The sequence below is a fragment of the Hippoglossus stenolepis genome, chromosome 14 (genome assembly GCF_022539355.2).
Source record: "Hippoglossus stenolepis isolate QCI-W04-F060 chromosome 14, HSTE1.2, whole genome shotgun sequence".
Classification (NCBI taxonomy): Eukaryota; Metazoa; Chordata; class Actinopteri; order Pleuronectiformes; family Pleuronectidae; genus Hippoglossus; species Hippoglossus stenolepis.
Window position 1 is genome coordinate 18278522 of NC_061496.1, and position 20056 is coordinate 18298577.

The window sequence follows — 20056 nt, forward strand, 5'->3', positions numbered from 1 at the left end:
TTTCATAAAACACAAGCCGGAGGAGAGCGAGCGAGCGTGATTCCATGTTTCATTCCGGTGTTAGTGGTGAGTGATAATACTGTAGCTCTCCCATGAATCGCTGAATGCCAAGTAATAAACCCAGATTTTATTACCTTTCAGATTTCCTCTTTAAGACACAAACATTGTATTTGTGCACGGTTAGATTTGATTCAAGGCATTTCTCCTCTCTCCGTGTGAAGACAGCCATTTTGGCTTTGCTTGGTGTCTCTAAGTTGGAGGACCTACATGCTATGTCAGAGTGAGAGAAGTTTATCCAGTGCTGTGCCCCTGTTGCCTCCCTAAAAGATGCTGTAGGCTGCATGCAAGATGGATAAATGAGAGGAGAGAAAATGGTTTAACTCGGCGCTAATAGTGACAGTGTGTGGGTGGATGAGAGCGAAGATGATGACTGTAAACTCACATTAGGAAACATCTCCCCCTGTTGGAGGCACTCACATTTGAAATGGAGCCTTTTGCAACACAGCCCACATGAGAAATGATGTGAACAGATTACTGCATCATTTGGCTGTACAGTAAACTGCACGCACGCACACATGCTCACTGGTACTCTTGACTGCCCCTGCATGTGTCTATACATTCTTACATTCTTACATGAACACACTTTCAATAGAGATGAAAAATCTTTAAATGTTTGCGTGGAAATACAACCTGCTATAGCGTGGAGGGGGGTTACAAATGAGGCCCCTCTGTTTTAATTTTTCATTCTTTTAGTTCACCTCAGTGACCTACTCTCTCTCTCTCTCTCTCTCTCTCTCTCCCTCTCCCTCTCCCTCCCTAAAGCCGTCCCCGGCTGGTTGGGCTATAAGGGGTCACATGTGACAGAGCTGAGAGTCAGCGAGTCACAGAGCAGCGCTACAGAGATAATTGCCATGTGATAAAGAGGTGATTGCCTGCTGGCACCAGGGGAGAGTAATGCCATCAGGTTGCAATAAAAAAGCAGATGTCTGACACTAAATGAATGCTACTGGAGCCCGGGCAACTTTCTTTTGCTCCCTTTCATCTCGCGCTCTACTCTTTTGTCCCCCCTTGTTTTTTTGTCTGGCTTTTTCTTCCCTCTCCTCTTTCTTTTTCAAGAGGAAGCAGAAAAGGTTGCGTCTGTGATGATGACGACTCAGCTGAGCTCATTCTCCACAAGAGACATTTGCTATCTGCTTGGTAGTGCATAAATAAAGAAGTGGGAATGGCTTTTGAATGTAATGCCTTTGAAATTTTGAAAAAGAAGAGGAGAGCATATATATGTACGACAAGTAAAATGGAATGACTTTGAATATCTGCGTCAACATAACTACTCGGCTTTTTGTTCTTTATTTATTTTTTATCAGAGCCAGTTTGCATTAACCACTGCATTCCAACATAATTACATGCTTGAGTTCCCAATTTGCAGCATTTTAATTTGGAACGAAGCATCAGCGGATGCCAGAGTTGTTATCATGACAATCTGGCGGGTGGCATTAAGGTTTGCATTATAGAAGACATGCATTGGGAGAGAGGCAGCTATTCTGAAGTCACTAGGATACACTTCCACCCCATAAATATGCAAGGCCACAATGAATAGACTGCAGGCTTATTAGAATGAAGTCCTCATTGAAAGGAAGGAGCAGAGGCCTAGAAAAGACAAAAACACAATGAGTGGTGTGACAGTGTATTTACTCTCTAACACCAGCACAGTCCAACCCTTCATCCTGAAGTCCAGCCCTATTCACATCTTAATAAGGGGGCAGTCACAGCATCGCCAAAGCAAGGGAGCCCCAGGTCCTTTAGACCCCTTTGTTTGTTTTTATGTCATTGCCTTTGTTTGGTTTCCTGTTTCCTCGCTGTCTGTCGCAGCTATGCCCCCTTAAAGGCTCAATTCATCTTATGTGGAAGGGAATGGATGATCCCCATTTGTCACGTTGATAAAATTATGCAAATGACAAAAGGCGTTAATAGATAGCAGTGGTGAGGCATGTGGCTAATGGATGAGATGCCAGTGTTGGGCACTCCACAGCGGGACAGTCGCTTTCAGGTTACCTGACAGGGCCACTGAGCGAAAATAATTGGCTTTTTCGTTGCAGGGTCGCCATGCAAATGCAAGCAGAGTGGTGTTCTATACGGCCACTGTCTCACAGTATCATCATTAGCATTAGTGCCCGTGGCAGAGGAGTTAGATTTCTGCTTATATAAGTCAGTCTCTGGCCGTGGCCGTCAGCAGCTCCCCTGACACAGAGCAGCTATGCAGGTCTACATGGCTGATGGGCAGCTACACTGCCAGCGAGAGATTATTGATTCCCCAAATAAACCCATTGGTTCACCAGCTGCAAAAAGCCATTGTACAATGATGGATTTTCTTCTGAATTAGGCATTCAGCAGGAGGTTTGCACAGGGATAATTTAAGCTGAGTGCAGAAACTCAAATAGTCTCCGTCGCTCTCCATGCTTGTTGTGCGTGTGAATGTGTGTGAGTGCAGTGCTGTGCAGCGGTGCATGGGGCCATGTCTTATGCATATGAATAAACACTGTGGGCTGCATTTGATGGAAAATTCTCACTTCACGATAAGTAGAAATGCAGAGTGAATGAAAGCCTATTGATTTTATCTCTTTGTGGGACTGTCCAATCGGTGGCTGCCACTGAAATCTTTCTGACTCACAACATACTGTATTAGCAACATGGCTTTGAATTAGAATTGCCAGCTTTAAAAAATATTGTTTTAATAGCTCAGTGTCTGGTTTTAGGGTCATTTCATCACAGATTGGAGCTCTTCAGTACTCAGATAACAATGTTGTTTGGTAAAATAATGTCTCTAAAACTGCTTTTCCGTCAGGGCAAAGACTGTGGTCATGTGACGATGTTCCAACCCCAAATGTATTCAGTTTGCTAAATGCCGTCTATTTTGGCAAAAGTAGCCTAGAGACAGGCCTAGTGGTTTTCCAGCTGAATAATAAAACAAAGCAAATTTTAAACGCTTGGATGAACGCTAGGCTACGAGCGCCAATCATTACAAATACATCAGAAAAATTAAAAATGAGTCCTGGGAAAAACAGAAGAGAGTGGGTGACAACTGTGGCATTTCTATACAGCCCAACAGAATGTTGTGAAGTTTGACAATTGCAAGGAAAAAGCATTTCAACTCTATTGAAAAGTTTGCCTGTTCCCTAAGCACGAAGATAATGTGCACATGTCAGTGCCTTGATTTGTATGAGCCCAACAGACAGCTATTAAATTGTTTCTGTAGCCGGTGACAAGCTTCCAGCAGCGAGAATAGACAGATTCACTAAACATAGGTTGACAGGCTTCTTTTTTCTCCCCTTTCTTTTATTCTGCTCTACTTTCTATGTACTTCCCATGCACTATCCATCCATCAACCTCAACATACATCCCTCCCTCTGTTCTACCCTTGCTACATTTCCCTCTCTTCTCTCGCTCCCCATCTCCCGTCTTGGTGCGACTCCTTCCCAACGTACTATATTTTCCATTACCATCTGTCCTCCCCTCACCTCTTTTCGCACCCCGCTCCCCCTCCTGCTCTCTCTCGCACCCACATCGCACCCCTCTCTCCTCCACCAACCGCTCCGTGTCCCTCTTCTTTAGCTCATGCAGCAGCAGGCAGCCATCATGGCAGCAAGCCACGGAGGTTACCTCACGCCCAGCGTGGCTTTTCCCGCCACGCAGATCCACCAGATGGGGGCGCTCAACATCAACAGCCTCCCACCCACTTCCATGACCTCGGTGTCGGGTGATTTTCATCAAGCCCTGGGTGAGCCCACACTTTCATTCCCTTTGCTCCTCCCCTTTGTGCGTGCGTGTTTTGTGTGTGTATTATTGTTTGCAAGGAGCAAGGTCTTGGTTGTATTAATCTCTTACTGTAAGTGTGTAGATTTTATGTGTGTATTTGTACGTTCCCGTAATTTTCCTGTAGGGGGTCAAATTCTGTTTTTGATTATGTCTGTATTAATATTTGAATAGTGCAAGCTATAATGTTTGTGTGTTGTTGGTGTGTGGGTGTCTGCGTGTGTGTGTGTGAGCTGCAGCAAGGCCAAAAGAAAGAGTGCCTGCTTACTGGTAATCCAAAATTATTCCACTGGAGAAAAAGAGACTAAGATGAAAAAATACATTCAGTGGGATTTGCATGTTTATGTTGTTTGTGCATGCCGAAAATATTTGGGGATCGCGTTGGAGTCAAATGAGGAATATCAATAAGTAAGTTCACAGATAAGGCAATAATTTCCCCGTAGTATTTTGACCTTGTGCTTTGAAGCACTTGCGCATGATCTGCATGCGGTTGGTTTTGTTTTCCATAACAAACACCTCCTATGCAGATACATTACAGAGAAAAGAGAAAGACTTTGAAATACCTACCCACTGCATAACATTTGCTTACTCAGCAGTGCTTCATTTTCCTTGAGACAGAGGAAAACTTCAAGATTCTCCACTCAACAAAAGCATGAGCCGAAATAAATAATACAGTATCCAAGTCTTTGTTGTGCTCCGCTCACCTACTTTGTCTACACTGCAGTATTGAGTTTTTAAGGTGATGACTTTGGTAACTTTAGACCAATCAGTGTGTGGGAGAGAGAGGGAGAGAACCGCCATCAGTGTAACAAGGCCTATTCTAAAATTTCTTTCTAGCCGTCGCAGGAAACCAGCATCTTGCTGCTAACTCGGATTCTCTCTGCGTTGTGGTTTCTTTGGGGAAGAAAACAATATCTTAAGTTGGTATTCTGTTCACTTCTCCATCCGTAGGACAGTTTTATGGTAAAATGCCTTTTCGGCCCTGTCTGACCGCTGAATTCAAATATACAGAACAGATAACCAACCCTTATTAACGTTTTAATCAAGCATGTCTCAACCTGAAGCCAAATATGGATGTAAAACCAAAAGTGACATGACAGAACACACCAGTGGACTCGCGTGCTGTACGTGTTCAATGTAAAATTCTCAACATAGGGCAATACATCAAGAGAAGAATCATTTGTCACATATTCTCAGTGATGTTTTCAGCGCAAAGTGTGCACTTTTGGGAGAGCATAATCAATCAGACAGTGATTAAAAGAGGAGCTCAGTATTGCTGAGAAGCTCTTATTTTGACGGGTGAAGCACTGACGGCAAGGCAATTCACGTCTTTGTGTTCAGCATGCACACCTGTATTTTGCAACACAATAGTGCTGATGAAAGATAGTGCAACTGTTCTGCAAGGGACTCGATCTATGTGTGTGTGAGAGAGTCCTGTCCTCCAGTCTTATTGCATTGTTTGCTCTGCCTGTTTATCTATTCTAAACTGTTCTCGAAAGCCAAAATCAGTGAAAGTAAATATTTCAGGATTTTGGATATTTTGCTCAAGCTAAACAAAAGAACTTGTGCGGGGAAATTTAAGGCAATTTCACATCAGTTGGCAACGCATACAGCCCTGGCTTAGGCATGGAAAAATATGTTTACGCCTGTGATTCGGAGACAGAAAGAGGAAATAGAGAAGGGAGCGTCTGTGAGCCTGTGAATCTGATGTGTGTGAAATGGTGCCATTTATCTGCTTTCGGACATGATTACCTTTTATTATTGAATGTAATATATTATTAATCCTTGAGAGAAAGCATGGCTTCCGTGAATTTTCAAGGACTGTCATAAATATGAAATGTTTTATTTCCCATTTCTTCATTCATTAATTTGACTGTAGCTGCCAGCAGCTGCAGGAGTGCTAGTCTGGCTTGCTGCTTTGGTATACACAGATATTTTCTCTCTCCTTCACACTTGTGGCTATAACTTATTTAGAGTTCATTGAAGGAATACATAACATTACTGGCAAGGCTGTCTGTATAAGTAGGCCAAGAGACTCTGACACTACTGAGAGACTGTAGGATGTCTACCACGAATCAGTGGAATAATTCATTGTAATATCAGAATCTGTTTTTAGGGTGTGGGAGCAGAATGCTTCTCTGCTCCGACAGAGGTTTAATTTATGCATTAAGTTATCTCATCAAACAAATTAGATCTCAAAACAAATCTTTGAATTCTGAAATTTTGCAGCTGCATCAAAAGAATAAAATAAAAGGAAGAAAGGCCAATGTCCCCTTTCCCAAAACAAGAGCGTTTAGCCACTGATAGCTGCACTACCGCCTTCCCAAATTACACATGGTGCTCTGCATTAACATAAACCTCCAATCACAGGTTAATAGATGAAAGAACCTTCCTATCCTGAGGTAAACGTGTGACATTAATCTGTTATTTGAACGATCAGTATAACCTCTGCAGCATAAAGACTTGTTTGTGACAGCGAGCTGAGGTACAGAGGTTTGGAGGTTAAGGGTGTTACTCTGAAAACAATGAGACACCCATTTGATCAACAGATGCAAAGCATTTAAGCTTGATGGTGCATAAGCCGTTTGCCAGATGGTTCAGCTGATTAGAGCATGTATCCTTACAATGATGCATGATGATGCTTTTTGAAAATAATGTTCACCAGGTGCCGCTCCCTGAGCGCTGCTGAGGAAATAAAAGTTGAACAAAACAAGGGAGAGAGAGGGAGAGACAGACTATCAGAAAGAGAGAGAGACAGAGGGATAAAGAGGGTGAGAAAGCAGAGGGAGGGAGAAACGGAAAGAGATCAGCAGATCCCGCTGAGTGTGTGTGGTGAGGAACACGGCGTGTCAAAGATGCTTTGTTAGGATTTGAGAAGTGTGTAATCAAAGCCACTCTAATGTTCTGTTGCTCGGTGCTACTCTTCACTAAAGACGTACACGCAAAAGCACATATTACACAAAATACACTGCAGACGCTCCACATCCAGAGACAACCCACTCACAGACACATGGATGTGTTTTAACATCCTCGCTGGAGGCGAATGATTGATGTGGAAGACTTCCATGGTGACAAACGCCATGAAACTAATGAGCTGTTCGACATAGTGATCTCTCTCAGTATGTGCACCTGTCCCCCATGGATGACGCGTCATACATGTTATACACATACTGTGTATTTAATGTCTAATTCTACAACAAACACATGTTGAAGGCTGATTTCCAGCACAGTGTCACATCCAAGTTACTTGAATGAAAACACAGCTCTGTAGTGTCTTGAGAGCCAGATGAAACACCTGTGTGTTTTAATGGATGGTGTGACCTCCAGCTTACAGCTCATTTCTAACTGCCGTTTCTTTAAGACTCGACTCCTCCCAAAATGAATTTTACAATAGATTTATCTTCAAGGGCAAAGATATCAACTTTGAGACATGTCCTGTTGCACAAAGAGCCATTGTCTCTCAGATATCAAATCCCCCTCTTTCAGTTTAAATGAGGCCTATTGCATCAGAATCTCTACAAATCCCAGGAGAGGAAAGAAGCAGCTCTGTGACAATGAAAGGTATCCTCTCCCTGCTGTGTGCAAGCTACTGTCAGAGAGCACAGCTGCAGCCCTCGATCGGACCAAATCTGGTCCGTGTGAGCAAAACTGAGGTCTGCATGAGCAGCACAGGCTCATCCATCTGCTCTGTGCAGGGATGTGAAAGTCAGAAACACTGGTGTGGTCAGTGCATTGCATGTACATTGGCCTCAGGAGTGGAGCAGACAGCACGAGACCATGTGGAAAGTGGCTGTATTTATATTGTGGAACTTTCACATAAAATGCGATGTATTTTTTATTTAAATAGATGAAGATTTTCGTTGTGTTGTCTCTCCCTCACACATTTCTGGGAGAGGCTCTTCCGCACTGTAACAGGAGTTAAGAGGAAACTTTTGTCCAATGAAATCTTGAGATTGGAAGGAGACGAAGCGATAGGCTAGTAGCAGAGCCTGGCATATGGTGGAGGGAACATAGCTTGGAGGTCTACTATTGGGTTCGCATCAAGAGAAAACCTTAACAGCAGGGAAAACAAGCACTGTCCTGATCCACTCCAACAGCTTTTAGGGTTTGCTTCTGAATATTGTGAAGCAGGTGAGTATTGATGGGCACACAGAGATACTGCAGACGTGTGCTTTATAGATTGTGGCTCAAGTCAGTGTGGTTGCATGTTTAGAACCTGAGCAGTTTGCAGATCCTGGAGACTATCACTGAGTTTATATGTTAATTGTAATAATAATATTTCTCCATTTGCCCTGGTAACTTAACACTAAATCCAGGGATGTAACTTGGCTGTACAGAGTTGTATCATTAGCAAACAACTACATTCTCACAAACATTACCAAGGTCATCAGTCGAGATGATAAGTAGCAGGGGTGGATCTAGGGGCGTGGTCAGAGGAGGAACTGGCCTCAGCTGAAATTTGATTTCCCCCCCCCCCCGCTCGCTAACAATACTAACAATAAATAAGACAATCTGTTAAGACTCTTTATTTTCTATGCTTTTGTTGAGTAGGACACAATGTGCTTGAACAAGGTATAATTTTCAAAATATATTCAAGGATGTGTTGCTTTACTCAAACCTAAAGTAAACAGTAAAAAGTAATGTGCATGTTACTGAATCAGGATTTGTGCATGGATGTTGGACATATAGATCTGCCCCTGATGAATAGATGTTCAATTTAAGATTAATTAAGGCACCCATTCTACTCTAATTATGCATTGAATTTGATAAAATTACAGTTAAGATAACTTCAAGCTACGTTATCCATGTAGGACACCAGCTTCAGGTTTCAGGGACTTTAAGTAGAAGGACCTTATAGCTCCTCTATCTAAAACAGAATAAAATTTGCATTGATCACTTATAAAATTGCACTTTGATGAGCATTTGAATGTTTAGAAATGTGAGTGGCACAAAGTGAAGCGAAGCACATTTTAAAGTCGCATACATTTTTTTGTGTCACATTTTATTTGCTCAAACGTTCGAGTATTTATCGGTAATCTAAGGGACAGATTTCAAAGTGGCACCTTTTTTTTAGATATATATTCAACTGGCTTTTGAAAAAGCTTCCCTTCCCATATTCCGATTTATTATTCATCATTTCACAAGCAGACAGACATTTTCTCTGAGTCGAAATGCATGACATTTTAAATCAGTTAGATGAAAGCATCTGTTTGGACTGCTTATTACTTGCTCCAGCGAAAGACAGTCCTCGTGCTCGTAATGACTGCACTCACCAGTATGGGTATAGCATTCCTCCTTGATTTGAATATATAATTAGCATAATAAATACTTCTGTCGCATGTGAAGACTTCTTTGGCGAAGGCAATCATCGCAAGAAGCAAATCAACAGTTTTCCCCCCTCTAAGAAGCATCCTGCGAGAATATCAATGTAATTTTCCTTGCATAACATAAACATATGTGACACACACATATGCATATTATTTAGCATTGGTGACTTCTTTTTTTTATAGTAATAAGAGCTGAGAAGTGATAGTTAAGTGCTCGCTGTATAGAATATCTAATCCGCTGTCCTGTAGCTTCATACTCAGCCACGGCAGAGTGAGGAACAACATGTCATTATTACAGGCCCAATACACACAGTGCAGGCTGACAGCCTCATGTATATCGGCACTGTTGTGTGTGCATTGTAAACAGGCTATGAATACAATTTCCCACAATGCAAGAACTATATGTCCACTGAGGTATAAAATGAAAATGTCTTGTTATTTTCTAGTTCAGGATAGTAGGAAATACTTCCCCATCTCAATTGAGGAGAATTTTCAGGGGTCTGCTCGTGTCGGATATTGGGCCATTGTGGCAGTGAGGATAAAGATGATGACTGGGCCACATAAACTTCTTCCTCATGTAATCATTGTTTTATTGGGCATGGTGTTGCTTATTGTCTCTTCCTTGTATGGTGACCCCATTCTTTGACCCCGCACATGTATAACGCAGCTGCTGTGATCATTTTCAGCATTCGCTTTAGTTAAGTCATTTGGTGTGAAATGTTTCAGAGCAATGTTTGTTTTTATTACACTTATGATTCTTATGCTTATCCCCTGCTGTGACATTTCCAGCGTGATAACCCAACATGAATCGGTGGTCCCAGTCTGTTACCAGCGTCACGTGTTCTCCTCTTCCACAGATGTCATGTCCAACTGCTGACCCCAGAACTTTTGTAATTCCATGTACGGGGTCTGCACAACCACCTGCTACTACCTCCGCTACTCCTACCACCGCTATAACGGCTACACATACGTAGACACACACTCCCACAGCACTGCTAAGCCTCGGAAAATGAATTTGCCTGATGATGGAGAGGGTGCATTATCTGGCGGTACAGTAGAGTGTGTGTGGCCCAAGCAGACTAGCTGTCTCTAGTCCTCAGAATAGGAGCGGCAGTCTCCTGGGTCCTGGTAGGAGAATGGGCTGAAGCTGCAGTCTAATTCATCACAGCTCCGCAGGAAACAAGCAATCGTGGGGAGGATTCAAAAAAAAAAAAGAAGAAAGAAAAAAGGAAACCAGTGCAAAAGACACAACAGCTCTCATTGGACCCGGGCAATTCCCCCTGTTCACCGCAGCAGTCGGCCTGACTGTCAGCTTCCTCATAACTTAAACGCTGAGGCAGGGAGAGGACGAGGGGAAGAGAGAGGTGAGGAGAGGAGAGGAGCATTCCCTTATGGATATGTAGGAGGTATTACTCAGTGGTGGGAGTGGTGATGTGCAGCATATTTACTGTTATATTAGCATACATTTCAGCACACGTTATGGGTATATACTGGGTGGGATTGTTTACCCTATCTGGACCACCTCTCACAGGGGGTTCTTTACCGAGGTGCCAGATTGTGGGGATATGGCGTGCCGGAGGGTTTCCGTGACAACCTGGGCTTTCTGTCCAATCAGGGCGAGGGTTTCCAGATTGAGAGGTGGTCCTCAGGGGAGCCGTACTTCAACAAGCTTGGATGCTTTGCCACGGAGCAGCCGTTTTAGAGAGACCATCACGCAGTGAGACTCTGCTCAAAATGGGTACTTTGACGTTCCCGGCATAATTGGAAACACTTTCGAAAGGAGGGTCCTTTTAAAATGCATTGAACAAGAGAGGACAGGGAGCATCCAATTTCGATTCCACTCATGAACCTTCCTGCTGCTGCCTTTCAGGCGTGTACCATGTATGTTATGACCCACCCATTTGTCAAACTGCCAACTGTTGTTATTTTGTCTTTTTATGATGTATAAAAGTAAGAGGCATCTTTGTGTTTTTGCTACCTGCTCATTGAAGCAAATCTCCATCTGTAATCCCCTGCTATCTAGTCCAGATCTTCTATTTTTTTCCCCTCCCTCTCAGAAGTTGCATAGTGGTTTCATCATCTTGAGCAGTGGGAGCCAGCAGGGTATCGCACAAACACTACAGACAGGCTCATTTTTCACAGGTTGACTTCCCAGCTATCCTGCAGGATGTGTCACAGCAAATGGCAGATATGTGACAGACTCGCGTCACAGCCGTGTCCTTGCATTAGAGAGGAGATGCATGGTAGCTTCAGGTCACGAGCCTTGTGCGTGCGTTGTATTTTATCTGCTTGTGCGAGTGTGTGTGTGCAAATCTTTAGTTTCTGTATGCAGTGGGAAAGCATTTCAATGTGGACACTTTGTCTATGTCTGAACACATTATAACAGCATCATGTAGAGCCACGCAGATGGAACCCTCCTGATCCGGTAACAGCAGACCTTTTTTTTTTTTTGCCCCTGCAGGCCTCAGTTCTCCACCAGCCAACATCAACACCTCCGCCGTGCCCAGCCTCGTCTCGCCCCTCGTCAACGGATTCACCGGCATCCCCCATCAGCCCAATGGACATCCTGCCGTGGAGACCATGTACACCAATGGCCTGCCGCCCTACTCCACCCAGAGCCCCACCGCTGCGGACACCCTCCAGCAAGCCTTCACCGGAGTACAGCAATACACAGGTGAGAGGCAGGAACACTCTGTGCACTATATCGTATTGTGCTGTTAATGCTACGTTTAAAGTGTGAGACTGTAGATAATGTTGGACACTGCCCTTAGACCATAACATCACAGTGACTTTGATTAGATGTTGTGTTTGTGTGATCGACCTCAAGCATCCTTGACACCGTTCTCTGTGGGATCGCTGCTTTAACACCCCCTTGATTCTCCCTCCCTCCTTGTCTCTCTCCCTCTCGCCACCTCTATGCAGCGATCTACCCGACCACCACACTGACTCCCATTGGCCAGACAATGCCCCAACCACCCCAGGTCATCCAGCAGCAGCAGCAGAGAGAAGGTGAGGGTGAGAGAACATTATTACTTTTGCACTTCATACATCTCATCCTGTGTAATGGATATATAAAGAAGATGAGTATGACGGACCAATATTGCCTCTACATTGAACACCCACCTCATTCTGTGAAATACATACATAAAGGATGTGAGGCTGAGAGAGGACTATTACTTTAACGCCGTACACATCTCATTCTCTCTAATAGATAAATAAAGTGGAGCGGCTGAGAGAACAGTATTACTGAATGCACTTCACATCTCATTTTAGGCCATAAAGCATAAGGATGAAAGAATAATGTTATTACAACATAATGTATATACAGTATGTATCTTGAAATTAGGTTATACATTATCTGCAATTGCCCACGCTTCTTTTCATAAGCAATAATAAAAGCTTGTATTATCAAATTATTAGCTGACAGAGAATAGCAGTGTAACCCATATAGATAAAATTAATAAATAATATTTTATAACTAGAATGTCACTCAATAGAGTTCATACCTCTGCCAAGGCCCACATTTAAATTCACTAGATGGAGATTTTTATTTAGATCTGCCCCAAATTGTACAAACTCATAAATATCAGTACCCTTAACATGTCAGATTTTTGTCATCAAGATCCATGAATTATTCTCTGGGAAATAAATGAAATATTGAAAAACGCACAATTTTAAAGAAAGTGAGAAAAAAAATTCCTGGATCCGCCCCCTGATCCTGATCTGCACCAAATGTCATTGGGTTGCTCTGTGGGTCATGTCCCATCCATCCACAAAATGTAATGGAATTCAGTTGAGTAGATTTTGTTTAATCCTGCTAACAAACAAACAAACACAGATGACAAATAACCTCCTACAATGGCACTCAGTAGAACGTGTAACTCCACCATTTTCTTTTCATCAACAATTTTCATGAAATCAGTGAAATTGTTAAAAAACGCTCACAAAAAAAAACCGTGGATCTGCCCCCTGATCTGCATCCGCACCAAAATTTTATGATTTCTTTCCTGACCCACACCTCATCCTTCCACCAAGTTTCGTAGTAATCTGACCTGTAGTTTTTGCGTAATCCTGCTAAATATCAAAGAAACAAACAAATGAGGAAAAAAACATATCGTCCTTGGCCGAGATAATGACAATGTATTTTATATATGTATTAATATATGTTTGTGTATTTCCAAAATAAATGTAGAAAAAGTAAATGTCAGAAAGGAGATGTGGAAGTATGATTGAAGGCCATATATGAAACAATGAAGCTTTTAGTTTTGCGCATCATTCACATAGAAGATGTCACCATTGGGTCAGGGGGGGCGATGGACAAATAAATGTATTCTTATTTTAAAAAGACATTCATATCCACATTTAATCAGAATATCTGGCTAAATGTAAATAGAAACCTTAAATTCATTGTGAATATCCACACAGTGACTGCAAGTAAAAACGTTTCTATTCATTCTTGTGTGTTCAAGAACAGTAATGTTTTATCACTGACAATGTCTCAGACATCCTGGAAATTAATTAAATTAATTAATTTAATATCTCTCTCTCTCTCTCTCTCTCTCTCTCTCTCTCTCTCTCTCTCTCTCTCTGTGTGTCTGTTCTCAGGTCCTGAGGGTTGTAACCTGTTCATCTACCACCTGCCACAAGAGTTTGGAGACAATGAACTCATGCAGATGTTTTTGCCCTTCGGCTCTGTCATCTCCTCTAAGGTCTTCATGGATAGGGCAACCAACCAGAGCAAGTGTTTCGGTGTGTTATCCTCTAACTTTCTAACTGACTTTTACGACTTCTGAACATTTGCACTGAATTTGTACTCGAAAATGCTTCTAAATATTTTTTTCTTAGTGTATACACGTTCTTCCTTGTGTTTTTTTTTGCATTTCACATAAAGATAAAATGATGGCAGGTCCAGGTGCACAAGTCTCTAGAGAGACACACGGGAAAATCAGCAATGTGCCTGTGTATATTTTACATATAATTGAACTACAAGAGATCAGACTGAGACTGCAAAAACTCTTTTTGTGTGTGTGTGTGTGTGTGTGTGTGTGTGTGTGTGTGTGTGTGTGTGTATGTGTGTGTGTGTGTGTGTGTGTGTGTGTGTGTGTGTGTGTGTGTGTGTGTGTGTGTGTGTGTGTGTGTGTGTGTGCGTGTGCGTGTGCGTCAGAGCCCTGACTGACTGACCTGAATTTGCATCTTGATGACAGTTGTGTTTTGGTATCAGCACCGCGGAAAAAAATATGCTGAGTACATTGTAGCCAAACTCGCCATGATGCAGTCGATCACAGTCCGTGTCCTTGTTTCTGTTTGGCAGCTGTGTGACCTGGAAACCTTGAGGTGCTGTATCAGCATCAACATTACCGTTCTGTAACCCCAATATCTGTCAATACCCTCACTGCGGAGGCTGATTTACACACCGCCACACTGCCCTGTCCCATTTAGCTCTGTCAGCCTCCACACACCAGGAAGCTGCAGGGCTTATAGAAAGTTTGAGCAAGCAGGCAGGGACGTCAGGGGGAAAGGAAGGCAAAGGACAATTATGGATCAGCATTTGTTTTCACTTCAGGGAACCACAGAACCCTGGGCAGAATTGATCGCTGATCCTGAATCCCTGGGGGGACTTAATAACATATAAATTCATGAAAGAAAAGCTATTTGCAGTATTGACTTATACACTATGCATTTACAACATAATGTTCAGCCTGGGGAAGGAGGTAGTACACTGGTGTAATTAATCTAGAAAAGAGGAAGAGAGGATAAACTTGGATTGATGGTGTGCAAAAGACTGGGAATCACAGAGAAAGAGAGGAAGCACACTTGTAATGTGTGACAGGACTGAGCTGAAGGCTTAGAGCTGTAAGCTTGCATCACCTCTCCATCTCATCTCTGCTCCCCAGCTCGAATGTGTTAACCCGATGGTGGGTTAGGAGGTCACCTCCTTTTCCCTGCCTCTGTACTTTCTTCAGACTTCCGCTCAGCCCCTCTCCAAGCCGCCCAGGCTTCACCCTAATGGGCCGACTCCGAGCCAAGCAGGCCAGCCAGACATCTCCCCCAGGTGGCTGTGGACGTGGAGAGACTCATGTTTTTCTGCTTTTCGTGGGTCATCGACTTTTCCTAATGACACCACAGACACAGGGGAGCGCATCAAGCGGAGACACACTCCACTGCAGTTTCTGGTCACTGGATTCTCGAGGCTTTATTTTTACACATGATGGAAACAGGATGTTCAGCATAGGTTTGGGGAGGGGTGTATTTTGGGGAAATGCTCTGAGGGGTTTTCGTGTCTTCAACAGACTTGTCTCCTCACGATGAACTGTGTTTGCTCTTGTTTTGCTTGAACTACTTTCATTCATTTATGTATATTGAGCTTCCTACGGGTTTAAAAAAGATATCCTGATGAGGATATGAATAAAACAAAGAGCAGATATTTAGAGGGATGACGTGGTCACTACACTGGTTGGTCTGTGCTATCAAGCACTTTTACAGAAAGCACCTGCAAAAGAGAACCAGTCAAATTTAACAATTACAGATGTTGAAAGATTAAAAATGTTCTCTCTGCTTTTATCAATAAATATCCTATTTCCTTCTGTCTATTCATTACAAAAGCAGCATTTAACTAGAATGAATTGGGTTTTATTCCTGCTTTAAAATCTCATCTGTCTTACCTTTAAGATTCAGCGTCTGTTTTTCTCTTCCTCTCAGAGGGATCACAGAGCCGTTTGATATTACATCTCTTCCAGACAAAAGCTGTCAGCCAGGAGACAGCGTTCAGACAGTGATGCTTTTAGACAGTAACCTCCTCACACTTGTTGCACTCAGAGTCCCACCATCCTCTGTTATTTTAGCTGGAACTTAATGAGAGGGTGTGCAGCAAGAAGCAGAAATCCATTTCTAACACTTTTGTTTACACGGTGGACAAAACTGAATGCTTTTAACCAACAAACTGGAAAGATTTGTTTTTAAAACAAATTTAAAGCAACTTGTCACAGGCTCTGAGAATTCTCTACAGCGCAGCCTGTCTCAACAGCGCCATCTAGATTCCTTCAGGAGACAGACATGTAGGCCATGATGATCAAAACCTATTTTGCAAAAAATTTTATCTTTTAATAATTAAATAAATTGTCACTTTAGTCATAATTTGGATACTCAAAATTACCTTATACTCATTAAAGTGAATTATTTTGTGTCTCTTCACAGGTTTCGTGAGCTTCGACAACCCTGCTAGTGCACAGGCAGCTATTCAAGCGATGAATGGCTTTCAGATCGGGATGAAGAGGTTGAAAGTTCAGCTAAAGAGACCGAAGGATGCCAGCCGCCCTTACTGACACAGCCTACCTTCAGTATTCATTGCAGCAGCACAGGTGAGTGTCAGTACAGCATCACTGCTTCAGGATTTGGTTCCTCAGCTGGTTTAAAGAGTGTCTGTTGACTTTCCCTGGCGTGTTGAAGGCCAGACTTTGTACTTTCCACTTCTTGTGATGGCCTGAGGAGCTACAGCTTTTACCTCTGCCAGAGAGGTCGTTTATTGGTTTGTTTGTTTGTTTAGAAGCAGGGTTACACAACAAGTACTAAATTGATTTTCACCGAAGTTGGAGCATGGGCGAGGGAGGAGGCCGTTAAAGTTTGATGTGGATCCAGAGCCAGAATTCTTTTTAATCACTTTCCTATCTCATTGAGAAATAATTTTTCACTGGAAATACAGTCTGGATATGAATGTCTGACATATTAATGATCGTGTGGCCTTGACAATCCAGACACTTTTTTTCCTTCATTATATAAAATATATTACAACTTTAGATATATGTGGTTGTGATAGTAGATAGAAAACACAAGGAAATACTGCAGATCTCAAAAATGGGATAATGCGAACTATATATAATTTTCAAATCAATTAAAAGTCCACCAAAACATTCACATTTATTGTCATCTTATTATCTTCATCTGTCATAGATGCACTCTTCCTAGTGCTGTGCTAGTCTTAGATACTGCAACTACTAAATATCCTGTGTGATAAGTAAATATAAAGATAAAACCCCCTAAGGTTGTCCGGAGCTGTAGAGTCTGCAGACACTATAGAAGCTATAAGAGTTGATTTCATATGCAGCACAGCAGGCATATTAATTATGGGAAAATCTGTCATGGTGGTGATTGACAAAGATTGATTGTTGTGCCAGTGTGGGTTAGCTCTCTCCAGACCATTACGCTGTTCTAATAGAGCCATATTGAACTATCCAAAGTTTAAAGACATGGATCTGTGCAATGACAGTTTAATGAGCAGTGAGATCTGAAATTGCCTTTTTTCTTTCTCTTTCGCAGGTTTTAGAGGACACGTGAAGATGTCTCGGAGGAGTTAAACTTTTTTTCCTTTGACAGCAAAATATGTTTTAAAAAAAATCAACACATACGGAATTTTTGAAGACATATCAGCATTTACTTATGAAGATATAGGTTACGGCAGAAAAAGAAGACGTGAAAAGAGGAGGAGGTGGCGCTTCGCCGGGGGACTTTACAGTAACAGATGGCACAGTGCAAGAACGACGAAAAGAAAAAAAAACACTGAAAAAAGATGTAATGAGACTGAACAACAAAACTTTTTTCTTGTTGAGACTTGAATTGTTAATTAAGCAACAAACTAACAAACAAAAAAGCAGCAACAACAAATAGATTTCTATATACATATTATATACACATATATCTAAGGAAAGAGGCGCTTGTGGCTTTTACTGTACTGGACAAATGAGGGTTAAAACTTGAAGATCAAGAAAAACAGTGGAAAAAAGAAGCTGTTCTATACGTCCACTGACAGACTTTCTTTCTCTTTCCCTCTTTCTCTTATTCTCTCACTGTCTCTCTCAGCAAGCGCAGAACTATGACTCTTGGAGGTCACTGAGGTTTCCATTAGCAACAGTAGAACTGCAAATCTTTCACCCCTAAGGGACCAAAGGACCAAACATTTTTATTGTTCTGAACAGTATTATATAGTATTAATGATACTAATACTACAAACTACTAATAATAATATTAAAAAGTTAACTTAAGAAGAAATACTAGCTTCAGGTTGAAAAAAAAAGAGGAAATGGGTTTTTTGTTTCGTTTCCTTTTGCATTTATAGCTCCTGGGTTTGAGAATATTAAAGCAAAACAGAAAAAAGTATAAAAAATAAAGCTATACTATTTTAGTGGCGTAGAATATGTGGGTTAGAAATTGTTTCGGGCATGTTCAGGTACGTTCCACTCATCGCTCCATCCACATCACAGCGTTTCATCTCGGAGGTGTGATCTGTCGGTGTTATTGTGTCAGAGGAAGGAGGAGGAAGTAGTCCTGCAGTGCCAAAAGCGACACAATAACAGCCCCCCTCAAAGTAAACATGTAACGCTGCCCCCTCTGTTTCCCCGTCGGCACATCGCAATCCCATAATAGAAACAAGAGTCGTTCGGTGTCGTCATTAAAACCTTGATATTACAGATAATCTGACCGTAAAGCACTGTGGTAAAAGTACCACCCGGCTGAGCTGGATACGTTGCAGTAAAATGGCACAGCATCTGTAACTGCTTAATAAAATATACAAATGAGGCTGACAGCAGTTGTAAAAAAATTTCATCGGCGTGTCACAGTGGTCCCTGCCAGGTCGTGCCCTCTCCCGCTGCCAAGCTCCTCCAGCTGCTCTCAGCAGGCGAGAGCAGCGTCCTCCCTCTCTCTCCTCCCCTCTCTCTCTCTCTCTCTCGCTTTTCCCCCAAGTGCCAGCATATCTCTCTTAATAGGGCCCGAGAGCTCACCCACAGCATAATTAGGATAATGATGATATTGATCAGATGGGGAGCAGCACCACAGGGCAAGAGATGCACAATCAATTACACATTGGCATTTTGAATGAATTGACTGAGTGACAGAGTTCATTCTTCTCTCTGTGTGGTTGGATGGGAGTCTCTCTCTCTCTCTCTCTCTCTCTCTCTCTCTCTCTCTCTCTCTCTCTCTCTCTCTCTCTCTCTCTCTCTCTCTTTCTTTCTATCTCTCTCTCTCTCTCTCTTTCTTTCTATCTCTCTCTCTCTCTCTGTCATGCATAGTCTCAGTGGGGGACCCCAGACCTGACAGTGGCGTCAGGGCCCGTGGGACATGTCGACGGGTCTTAAATCTACGTCATTATCACACAGAGACAAAAAGGTTCAGAGGTTTACAAGGCTCAGACAGAAACTGTATATATTTGTTTAGAATAGATTGTACAAGTTCTTCAGTGAGGAGCAGCTGTACTTTTTCCCCCCCAAAGGGTATAATAGCACAGTAAGAGCTTGTACATGGTGAGGAACAGCCTGGCATTACCAGCCTTAGGAGGTCAAATTAAGAACAAAATGATCCATCAATTAGACAGCGGCAGGCCTGTAAGTGTAGCTGCTACAGCTGCTGCTGCTTCAACACGACAGCTCACCATTAGCACCGATCACACATGGCGGCTGTACAGCGTGGTCACGACACATCACGCCATATCACGCATGATTAATTAACTCAACTCGCATCATCTGGGGCGACGCCGTTACAAAGAGACAAGGGACATCCCGAGATGAAATCTGGTTTTCACAAGTTGTTTGCTTTTCCTGTTGGGCCTTTTTCTTTTGCTTTCCATTTTAGTCTTCAGTTAACATTCACCCAGTTTTGAAATATTTCTCCCATCATCCCATCACGCTAGTCACTCAGGACGCTGTTCGACCTCAGTGCTCTGATCACCGCTCTACACTTCACATACATCAGATCACAGTGGCCCCGTCCACACAAGCAGAGTCAGGAAACACTGCGACTACTCCTCTGTCGTCAGCTACGACCACTTCCATGGTCCTGACACCTTTATCCCTTATTTTATTCTTACTGTGGCTCAGCCAGTCTTTTTATTACTGGTTCATTGGATCAGTATTATTAGAGAGGTTGAGTTA

The 20056-nt window shown here is 42.5% G+C and overlaps 1 protein-coding gene across 5 annotated transcripts in view; it reads left to right on the top strand.

Moving 5' to 3' along the window:
• Window positions 1-18863, top strand: part of celf5a (cugbp, Elav-like family member 5a) — a 190606-nt gene extending 171743 nt beyond the window's left edge. For 2 of the 5 annotated variants that reach the window (XM_047343261.1, XM_047343264.1), the window contains exons 7-12: window positions 3610-3775; window positions 11599-11811; window positions 12060-12152; window positions 13743-13886; window positions 16332-16495; window positions 17451-18863. In XM_047343261.1, the coding sequence (XP_047199217.1) occupies window positions 3610-3775; window positions 11599-11811; window positions 12060-12152; window positions 13743-13886; window positions 16332-16459 (744 nt within the window). In that variant the 3' untranslated portion in view covers window positions 16460-16495; window positions 17451-18863. The remainder of the gene's footprint in view (window positions 1-3609; window positions 3776-11598; window positions 11812-12059; window positions 12153-13742; window positions 13887-16331; window positions 16496-17450) is intronic. The other 3 variants (XM_047343262.1, XM_047343265.1, XM_047343263.1) reach the window with 2 other exon arrangements.
• The last annotated feature ends 1193 nt before the right edge of the window (window positions 18864-20056 follow it).